This window comes from Anopheles aquasalis, chromosome 3 (assembly GCF_943734665.1).
Source record: "Anopheles aquasalis chromosome 3, idAnoAquaMG_Q_19, whole genome shotgun sequence".
Lineage (NCBI taxonomy): Eukaryota > Metazoa > Arthropoda > Insecta > Diptera > Culicidae > Anopheles > Anopheles aquasalis.
This window is the reverse complement of record NC_064878.1, coordinates 54,945,130-54,956,048: the sequence shown is the minus strand read 5'-3', so window position 1 is coordinate 54,956,048 and position 10,919 is coordinate 54,945,130. Positions and strand designations below refer to the sequence as shown.

General features: G+C 51.2%; 1 protein-coding gene across 6 annotated transcripts in view; it reads right to left on the bottom strand.

The window, feature by feature from the left end:
- The window catches only part of LOC126578431 (la-related protein Larp4B), a 29,673-nt gene that overhangs the window by 9,094 nt on the left and 9,660 nt on the right, over positions 1-10,919 (bottom strand). For all 6 annotated transcript variants that reach the window (XM_050240973.1, XM_050240976.1, XM_050240977.1 and 3 more), the window contains exons 3-7: positions 2,008-2,737; positions 1,665-1,914; positions 1,424-1,564; positions 995-1,342; positions 1-915 (exon numbers count right to left, since the gene is read on the bottom strand). The exon at positions 1-915 is cut by the window's left edge and continues 3,163 nt beyond it. In XM_050240973.1, the coding sequence (XP_050096930.1) occupies positions 1-915; positions 995-1,342; positions 1,424-1,564; positions 1,665-1,914; positions 2,008-2,737 (2,384 nt within the window). The remainder of the gene's footprint in view (positions 916-994; positions 1,343-1,423; positions 1,565-1,664; positions 1,915-2,007; positions 2,738-10,919) is intronic.

The window sequence follows — 10,919 nt, the reverse complement described above, 5'->3', positions numbered from 1 at the left end:
ATTCGGTAGCGCCGCCACAGAGGCGTTCACCTGGCTGTTATTGTTCTTACGGCCACCTCCACCACCACCACCTCCACCGCCGGTTGTAACATAGGAAGGCACAACAAGTACGGTACCACCGGCGCTCTCGTCGTGATACACCTGTTGCTGCGGAACGAGCACCTCGAGTGTTCCGCCACCAGCCGCAGCAACAGTTTCGATACCGTAATGCTGCTGCTGTGGCTGCTGTTGCTGCGGCTGGGTAGGCACGTAGTGTGCGTACTGTGGAACGAACACAGCACCCGGCGGAAGCGTTGCAATCGGATTGCCAGCTGCATCCTTAAGGTAGGTGGCCGTCGTCGTCGTCGTCGTGGATGCACCGATCGACGTCAGCTTTCCGCCACTACCGAGCAAACCAGCGGAACTTTTTCCACCACCACCGGTCCCACCTGATTGTTGATAGGCTGTGGCTGTCGTTTGCTGCTGCAAACCGGCCGCGGCGGCCGCAGACTGGTAGTTTGACTGTTGTGACTGATTTCCCACCATTCGATGGAGGCCACCAACGTTGTTCGATGTAACCGGTTGACTATCGTTGTTCAAAAGTTGTTGCTGATGCTGCTGCTGTGATTGCCGCTTATTGCGAGGTCCTGTCTGTCGATGCGCTCCTGCACCACCTCCGGGAACTCCTCCGCCGTATCGTCCGTTTTGTTGCTTTCCGCTGCCACCACCACCACCACTACCACCGCCAGTACCACTTCCACCACCACCACCTCCGCCACCAGCACCACCTCCTGCGGCCCCACCCGGAGGATACGTTGCGGCAAGCTGCGTCGATATGCCGTTCGTCGTCAGAAAAGAACACATGTCGAAGTAGCTACCTTGCGCCGGTTGCCACGACTGCACGTACCCGGAGTACATTGGCTGCTGCTGGAATGGCTGCAAGAGGAAAACACACATTCATCGTTACACAACTCAGGTGCAGCGTGCAATGGCAGAACACGAGATTTGTACTTACAAACATATGAACCGGACCGTTATAGCTAGGCACCGTACCCTGCGGTAGGGGTCCATTGTGCTGCAGGATGTACCGCTGGCCACCGGGGAAAGCGGTTAGCGTTGTCGTAGTAGCCGCGGCCGCCGTCTGCGTTGGATCGTACACGGCCGCCGGGACAGCGGTCGCTGTCGGAGTGGCTGCCGGTGGTACGACCCCACCCGTCGCAGCAGTAACTGCCGCCACCGACCCCGGCGGTGGTGTAGTGCGGAAGCCGTTCAATCCATTCTTTAGCGGGACACCACCGCCAACGGATGCGATCGGAAGTCGATTCATCGGTTTGGCCTTTATTCGTGCCATGATTGGTTTTCCCTGTAAGTGAAGAGCAGAAGCGGAAGCAGGTTGGTTAGAGGTTCAACACTGTGGCCACATCCCACATTGGCTTCCACTCACCTGAAACTCCTTTACTTCCTCCCGAAGATACCGGAAGGCGCGCTGAGCATCCTCGTCCGACTCGAACGTGATATACCACGAGTTGTTGTGGGCGAACTCGCAGGAAATGAAGCGGGGACAGTTCTCGCCAATGAAAAGATTCTTCAGGACCACCCAGAAAGGAAAACGGAAACAGTGTTTTATTAGACCGATGCACGCACGTTTAACGCACGTAGCATTGCTTGCTTGCTCGGTTGCTTACCTTCACCTCCTCGACCGGCGTGTTGTCGGGGATTTCGCGCAATATCACGATGCACCGCTTATGGTTGGGGCGCACTTTTTGGCCTTCCTCGTCCACCTGCACGTTCGGCGACTCGCGCAGTACCTCGGTGATTAGCTTGATGTCTTTCGTAAGCTTCTTCACCTGGTTAAAGTTCGCCACGATCCAAATTGGCACGTACTGATCGTTGTCCATTTGCGTCAGTAGATATGTATCGTTCGCGAGATTTTCTCTGCAAAGGTGAGATAGTGTAGACGCATTAAGGATGTGTTTTGTGGATACTGGGATCCGCGAGGGATGATAATGATTCCGGCGCCGTACTTACCGCGAAAAATAATAATCAAGCTGTGTTTGTAGCAGCTGCTTCAGCTGCTCTAAAGGCATTCCGTTGTGTTCGGTGGTACTGCTGCTACTGTTGGTACCAGTATTAGTAGTAGCACCATTGCTGTTGCTGTTGCTATCACTGGTGACGACGGTCAGGCCGCCGCCACCGCCGACGGCATCGATCGATGTAACCGACACTATAGTAGTAGCACCACCACCACCACCGCCGGCATCAGTTCCTCCTGCTCCTCCTCCGCCAGTTGGCGTGGTTGGATGATGGTTGCTGACGAGCAGCAGCGAAGGACTATTGTTGTTGCTACTGCTGCTGCTGCCCTTACTATTGCTAGGATTGGTAACGGGTGTAATGTTGGTCGGGGCAGCAGCGATTCCACCATCTCCGTAGTACTCGGCCGCCACCGGAACAGTCGCACCACCGGAGGGCGACGCCTCGGAGGCGTTCCCGTTGAGCGCGCTGTAATCCATTGGTGCGGCCGCTGGTGCCGTGTTGTTGGATGCTGTAGCTGCTGCTGCTGCCGATACCAGCGAGTTGTGTAGTACGCTGCCGCCACCGCTACCACCACCAACGGTCGCAGCGACACCTGGTGGTGGGGGCTGTGCAATGATCGTCAAACCGGACATGCCGCTGGTAATGATTGTGCTGCCTGCTGCTACTGCTGCTGTTGCGGTGTTGGCTGACAATTTGCCCGAATCCCCATTCATCAACACGTAGCCTGAGGCGAGAGAAAGAAAAATGGACGTTAAAAAGACGAAGAAGAAGTAAAGAAAACTGGCGTCACACGTCGTTAACACACTAAAGCGACTTTACTCGCTGCGCTCTTATGTCTTTGACCACAACACTTCATCCATCCACCGAACATACCTTCCATTACTACCCGATAAATATAGTGAAAGGAAAAACAGATCAAATGGTGACAATATTATCTCTACTTAGTAAATCAAACTCTTCCTTCACTTCATGGGATCACAAAATGTTACAACCTTCAGCAACTATCTTCGCTACTGTTCATTGAAAGTAGCCACAGTTTGCTTAGATTATGGTAGATACAATTGGTAGTGCAGGCAACATAATGCTCGGTTGCTTCGATGCCTGATCGACCTTACATCGACTTGGGTACTTGGGACGACAGCGATACTCTCTCAGCGAAAAGTGACCTGGATAGCGACAGTTTCCCGCTGTTCCGCTGCACCTATTCACCGCCTGATTATGCTATCATTATGGACAATGCATTCTATGCAATTACTGACACAAGGGCGCACTCGCTCCCGAGTCCTTGCCGTCCTAAGCCGCAAGGACGAGGAGAACCGATGCGATGCATATCTTACCCCGCGGCTTCCTCGACTAACGAAGTCAGAAGTCGAATGGTTCGAAAGCTTTTTACTATTATTGGTGTTTGTGGTTCCTCCATGTTGAATGTCCATGCCATTACTCAATCGGAAGCTCTTATGGGGGGGGGGGAGAGAACCCACTGTGAACTACGTGTGCGGTGTGGTGTGCTTGGTGGTGCTTGTGTATGTGTTTATGTGAACACGAACTCAACTGGATTGATAAAGGGAAGAACACACAGCCACTGTGGCTGGTTTAAGGATTTAAGGAGGCAACGACAGCCGCGACGACGACGACAACGGGGGCAACAGCAGCAGCAGCAGCGGCGACTCAAAGGTTATAAAAATCTTCAAAATCGACCGTCACGCTCTTTGGTTGAGCGTTTTTTTTTTTGTTTTTTGGTTTTGTGAGGGTTTGTGAGCGGAAAACCCCATCGTCTTCGGCTGAGAAGTCGAAGCGGTCGAGGAACAGAGAGCGAAGCACGCGGCTGCGGCTGTAGCGTTCATAAATTATTCATCGAAAGAATCGCTTTCGGGTCACCTCGCCGCCCCCCTCATGTGTGTGTCTTCGTAGACTTGGCGGTTTGGCCAAATTGGAAGGCCAGCGGAGCGGTGGTCATCAGGAAAATCGAAGAAAGAAAAAAAAGCACACATACGCGCTGCTCAACAAAACAAAACCCCCCAAATGGTGTGAAAGAAGAATTTTATAAATACACAAACGATAAGAAAAAAATATTATTGGAAATAGGAGATTGGAGCACACGACGATCGTTGTGGGGGGGGGGGGGGGGGGGGGGGGGGGCACCGAAAGGTTAAGGTAACCAGCGCGCGACCAAAACCTCCCATCGACACAGACATCGGCTACTAATACTGCGACTGGCCGACCGATAAAACCGGAAAATGTTGACTGCAAAATGTGCCAACAGAATAGTCGATGCTTCGTAAAAACTAACTAACTGATCGCCAGACAACCCCTCAACCTCAAGCAAATGGAATGACAAATGAAACGAGAATAAAAAAAAACGGTTGCTACTAGATCGATCAGTAACATATCTAGTGGGTGATTTTTCGTGCACTTATTCGTGGGGAATGGAATCCCCGTACACACGCATACTACTCTTTTACTCCTTTTGGAGTTTGTTTTTTGATGTTTTTTTTTATAAATCCTTTTTTAACGTTTATGTCTGAAACTCTATGGAAAACAAAAACGTTTATGTCCCGATCTATCGATTGCGATCGATTTGTTGAAAAAAAAAAGCAAACACCCATTTCGAGTCTAAACCGCTACTGACACAAGCAGATGAAACAAATCGTCCACAGTACAGTGTCACCGCCCTTGGTGTTCCCTCCAATGCTCATTAGCCACTGGTAGTCCTAGCATCGAAACAAGGCCAGTGCACCCCCCCGCGTGTACACAATGCAAATGGATTTTTTCGATCCAATCTTGTCCGTCTGACCGGCAGCAACAGAAGCTAGAAAATCACCCAAAAACTGACCGATTACGATAAAAAAAAAAACACGATGGGAAGAGATTTGTGAGACCGAAAAGTTCAACCATCAGATGAGCGCGACAGCAGTTCCCTCGTTCCACCATTTACTCGCCCGGTAACCCGGTAGATGGCGACAGGTTGGTTATTCGGTCGGTCCGTGTGTCCTCCCCCCCCCCCCCCCCCCCCCCGCTGACACCTTCCCGAGCCGGACAAGAATTAAGACGTGAGACAGCAAGCGAGAGAGAGAGAGAGAGCGTGGAAAAGAGGGACGTCCTCGAAAACCCGCCCGTCCGTCATCACGCGCAGCAGATTTGTCGACGAAAAATGCGAACGCACAGAAGAGGAGCGCACGCGATGTTTCCGAAGATCACCTCACCTACAAGATGTACGAGTACACAGAGAGAGAGAGAGAGAGAGAGAGAGAGAGAGAGAGAGAGAGAGGGAGAGCGAGCATAGTGGGTGGTGTCAACAGGACGAAAGGAATGGGATTGAGGGAAAGGGGGTTCGCGAGAGATGTTGCTGCGCGCAGCAATAGATACGAACAGATGGAACGCAGCAGCAGCAGCAGCAGCAGCAGCAGGTTCGTAGGTTATTTTCGTTCGCCAATTGGCCACAAAAGGGTAGACCGCACGACGGTGCAGCACACAAGCAAGCAACGAGCACGACGAGGGCAAGCACCCAACATACCCTTCGCCTCACATAACAACCGACCCAGGGGGGTTCGTTGGTGAAGGGATATGCGCCGAACAGACAGCGAATGACCGAGCGAACCATACGATGCGCGAGCGACCGATCCCCGGTGAAGCGGTGGGCCGGTGGTGGTGGTCCCCCCCCCCCCATTGAGATGACATAACCCAACTTTAGACAGATCCCGAGCCAACGCGGCACACGGTACTTGGTGTGTCTCTGCTGCTCTTCCTCTCTCGCAGACACACACGGATACGCGCATCATCAGACACCTTTTCTCCGTGAGAACACAACCGTTTTCGTGGCGTTCCGTTCGCGGATGGAAAGATATCGGTCGGAGGAGGTTCGGGGGTCAGCTGGTGCCCCCCCCCCCCCCCACCCGGGACGTTTGTCGCAATCGTAATGTCTCGTGTGGTGAGATGACGGACAGCAGCGGTTCCTTCCTTTTTTTTCACCAATTTTCAAACGCCGAAACACAAAACCATTGGGAAAAGCCATGGTCTCCTGTTTGGAAACACGCTCTTTAAATTTAATAATTAAGAAGGAAAAGTGTGCCGTAGGTACGGATATCTTCTTTTTTTTTTGTGGAACAGTTTAAATGGCAAAAACACAAATATCCTGTGGCAACCAATGGTTACCTCCTGGCCTCCTCTGTCCTTCAGCTTCCTGTCAAACGCAGTAAACAAACCAAAGAGTACATTTTAGACAATACGTTAATCACCAACCAAGACAGCCATGAGCTCCCTGTGTAGTGTTCGTCTACTTGAAAGAGTAACAACAACGAGACTGAGTCAGATTCGTGCTAATCTTCCACAAGCCTCTCTCTCTCTCTCGCTACATTGTCGCACTCATAAAAAATCAAAAGAAAGTGCTGGTTACCCATCCCCACACGAATAGACGGCGGACAATATTACAACAAAACCATATATCGATAGCATCTGTGTCCTCTCCCCTAGTCCCATTGACGCAACAATGTTGCAAAAGCCGGTTTATGCTTTTCTCCCATCCCTCCCCCCGAAATGGTGTGCACGCGCCTGGGCGTCCCTCCCGGACACACGACGACGTTTGAACGGCTATTACTTCACGCCCCTTCTCCCCCCCCCCTCCCTTTTGTCACTCTTTTGCAATGTCCAAATTAGGTATGTTGAAGAGACGAGGTACAGCAGTTCAGTTGGACAAAAGCTGTTCATTGATTGTACCCGGGAGACACCATTCGGCGGAGAGTCTACTTACTATGTCTTTGGGGAGTAGTATTAGACCTGAGCTGCCCGTGCGATATCTATCAAAAAAATGGTAGAAGAATGGTGGCGGATTGGGACTGGACCCGACGGGGGAGGATCGGCTGCCTCGAAACATACGATGGACGTTATAGACGCATCAATCAATTTAATGTGAAGCACCAAGTGGCCCAAAAAAGAAACACTCCTTCTGTCAGATGAAGTTAAAGGGCTTAAGGTCTGCAGACAGTGATGTGCTTTGCTCAAATGGCCACCAAAACAAACACTTCTGGGATTTCCTGCGACTTCTTGAAGAGTTTCGGAACTGCGGATTTTTTTTTTAATTGTCGACATCCGGAATGAGAAGTGGCAGGCAAGTGTAATCCTGCTATGGGGATATTGGTGAATGTGTGATCAACTGATAAGCTGCTGCATCGGATTGTCGCAAGCAACAACTTAGATTATCCCATCACCAACCCTAGAGTAAAGCCTTGGGAGATCGGTAAAGTTCAACAATCGATCAAGCAGCAGCAAGCGCAGCAACAGGTTTTCGCCAAATGTTGCATTGACCTTCTGTGCCGCCGGACAAACGCACATACGCGGAGTGGTTGCCTGCGACGATGAGGTGCCGAATAGCCTCCAAAAAAAAAAAAAAAGAGAGAGATGGGGGTTGTTTACGGGCAAACAAACTGACAATGTGTGGTGAACGAACGAATGGACGGACGGACGGGGCAACAAAAAGTGGCAACAAACGAAACATCACACCATATCGCCGCCGTAAGGTTCACGCGCGATTCGTCGTGTTTGACATTTAGCCGGATGGAAACACGGTTGTCCGCGAGCGACCGAGCGAGCGCGCGATCGCCCCCCTTCCGTTGCATCTTTTAGTTGTTGCACGCCTTCCCCCGGCAAACCAAACCCGATGTGCCTGATGCCGATGATGATGCTGCTGCTGCTGCTGCTGCATCAACAACAACAACGGAGTGTGCCGGTTTAGAAGCAAGTCGCGTCCCTGGCGAAGAAGAGATGGAAACCAAATTGTTGGCCTTTCCTTTGTCACCGCCTGCTATGCTTCTGCTCCTCTTAGGCTGTTCGCCGCGATCACAGGCCGCGAAGGAGAACAGCTCGCGAGAGCTGGGAACTTCTTCCATTTTTTTTGTGTAAAAGCTCCGAGCCAGAGTGCTGCTGCTAACCTTTTCGAAGTAGTGTTTCGATGGCAACCAGCATAAAGGCAGACGACAAACGAATCCATCGCTTCCCTCTGCACTGCGCCGCGCTGCTGTTGCTTCTGCTGTTGTCGACGTTTCCCAGTGGTAGTGGAATGAACCGAGACCTAGAGGTGACTCGAAGACGCCTCGAGGGGCATCATCTTTTCGGTCGTCGGTGCTTACTTTCGAAACCCAGTTCTGTATTGTGCATCTCGCGGGGCATCGATTTATGAGAGCGAACGACGCAAACACCACCACGAACGAAAAACGCGGTTAGAATTGAAACCGCGATCGCGAAGATCACGCGCGGGACCGCGACGACATGAAAGATGATCTCGCGCGTATCATTGAGAGGAGCAGGATTCCAATATTGTCCCAGTTCGTGTTGCGCCTGCACACTCACAGCGACAACGCAACGTGTCTCGGAAATGAGCTAAATGAAAGTGAAAGGCAAGAGGCTGCAGCAGAGCGGCAGAGATTTATGAGTCCTGCCACAATCAAGGATCTTCTTCCCTTCCGATTCGAGTATGATGAGGACGTGGTGGTACCGAGCACACTAGCAGACTAGTTAAGCATGCACTGCACCACACTTCTGTTGCTGCTGCTGCTGCTACTGCTGCAAAGATCCTTTCTACTCGAGGAGGATGCCGCCGCCCTCGAGGGGCCACGAGAGTTCAAACCAGTGCTCGGCGCGCATTCTTCGCTCGCCGAATCGCCTCATATCACGCCATCAACAGGAGCAGCAGCTCATCCTAGGTGGCACTAAAGGTTTGTGACAAGCGATTGGCACCTGATCAGCAGCAGCAGCAGCAGCAGCAGCCAAGCACACGACGCGCACGTCACCGGCATCAAGAGCGGACAAGCGGAAAGAATGTTTGGCAGCGTTGGGCGACGACAATCTGCTAGGGAACTGGGAGTGCTAGTAGCTGACAATCGAGCGCTCAGCTTCGTCCACCGCCTTTGCCTTCCGCAGCAGCGACGAGAAGCTAGCTGATGGTGGCGAGCTAAATTAGCTGCATAGCCGGCGAGCGTGCATTCGCCAACCTGCGCGACCAAGAATGACACTCCGACGATGCACACACAACCGGCCGACGGCGCACACGCTGTAAATCATCTTTTAAACCCCTGCTACTGACGCAACGGTGTGCGGGAAATGTGTCCAACACACCCCAAGAGCAGGCAGAAGGCCAAAAACCCAGAACTTGAACATGGGAAAACGATCATATCTCGCGAGCCTTGATTCGCGTGACGAATTATTGTGCAAAAAGCACTTTCAGTCGAAGCGACACCTTCCACCACGCGGCGGAGCTTCTTCACACGCAATGAAAACCTTCGCCTGCGCCACCACCAGCAAAGAGCAAGGGAGGCAATAAGACAATTCAGGCTTTTTCAACGACAATTAGTTAAGAGATTCCACATCCACTTAGATTTAAAGCTTCAACATTCCAGGGATGTCGAGGAGAGGAGACGAAGACCAGCAGGTGGCGGGCATTTTTGGATGGATCGCACATTGTTTGTCCATTCCACTCTTTTGTCACCTTTTTTTGTTTTCGTGGGGACAGGGGGTGCTAATGAGTGAGCCACACGAGAAGAATGCACACGCAAAACCACCACCACTGGCACACTGAGAGATCGTGGTGCTGAGGTATGGCATCAGCATGCGAGGGTGCGTGGCTTTTTGTCTCCAATATTTTGATGACTACTGCGCCAAATCACGATCCTCGATCTCCCGGATAAAAAAAAGGATCCAGGATAAAAAAAATCGATCGATCCAGGATAAAAAAAAGGAAAAAAGGAGAAAAATTAAAAATCGCTATTGACCTTCAGCTGCGTTGCGTTGTTTGCGTTGAGCCTTTCGTTGCAAACAAAACCTGAGAACAGAGAGAGACACCAACCAGGCGCGCTTGGGCGTCGACCACTGACCGCGATTCGCGATCACCGATCGAGAGAGCGAGCGGCCGTTGTGTGTCCGTTATCTGGTGTGTTCTCGATGGTTTCATAAGAAGAAGAAGAAGAAGGGGAAAAAAACACCCAAAGGGGAGTAGGTTGCGGTCTTGCGTAACACTCCTACTCCTTCCTGCCGCGCCCCAGTGCTTGTGGCTGGCCAATCGGTTGTTACATTCTAAACAACATTCCACACACGAGCCCTCCCCGCCACCACCGCATGCATACGTGCATGTGAAAGGCGGCGGCGGCGGCGGCAGCTGTGGGGTATGTCGCCGAGCGCATTGTGCTGCAGAGGAGTTTGTTATTAGCGTGTGCGAAGGGGAGGCAACAACAACAACAACAACAACAAAACATAAAGGAAAATTCGCTTTTCATATCACTTTTTGATGGTCTTCCACCCTGCGCCTTCCTTCTAGCGGCCGTCCTTTCTCTCTATCGTGTGCATCATAATCGGAGGGAGCGGATTGTTAATTCTCGAGTGTGGCTACCAAACACCCGCTACACACAACAACAAATTAGAGCAACCCCTGCAGCTGACGTTACTGAAAGTCACACTTTTACTTTCGTATTGGTATGGAAGAGACAGGAAGAGCGTCCGAGCAGTAGCAACACTCATGATCATGATGATCAATTGATAGGGATCTTTTCAAACACAAGTTGATTTACTCTAATATCCACCAAATTAACTCAATTTTGAAGTTTCGCTTTGGTTGCAATATTGAAACTAAACTGAGATATCGACTGATGTTTGGTATTAGATTTGGGCACTGATATGTCTTAGTTTCCTTGCGAATTAATGGAATTAGACCAACCAGTCAGTTGACAACCCTTTGGAGCAATTGAAATTCTATTAATCTTCCAGAAATACCTTAATTGAGTCTCCTCCTGACTAAAACAACATCAATTCGCCGGACGTTATGCTGTGCACACATAAAAAAGTAACATCAACATGCAACCAACATAAAGCATTTCAACACGAGGTGCCGCCGCCACCGCCGCCAAGGTGTCGTGATCGTGAAT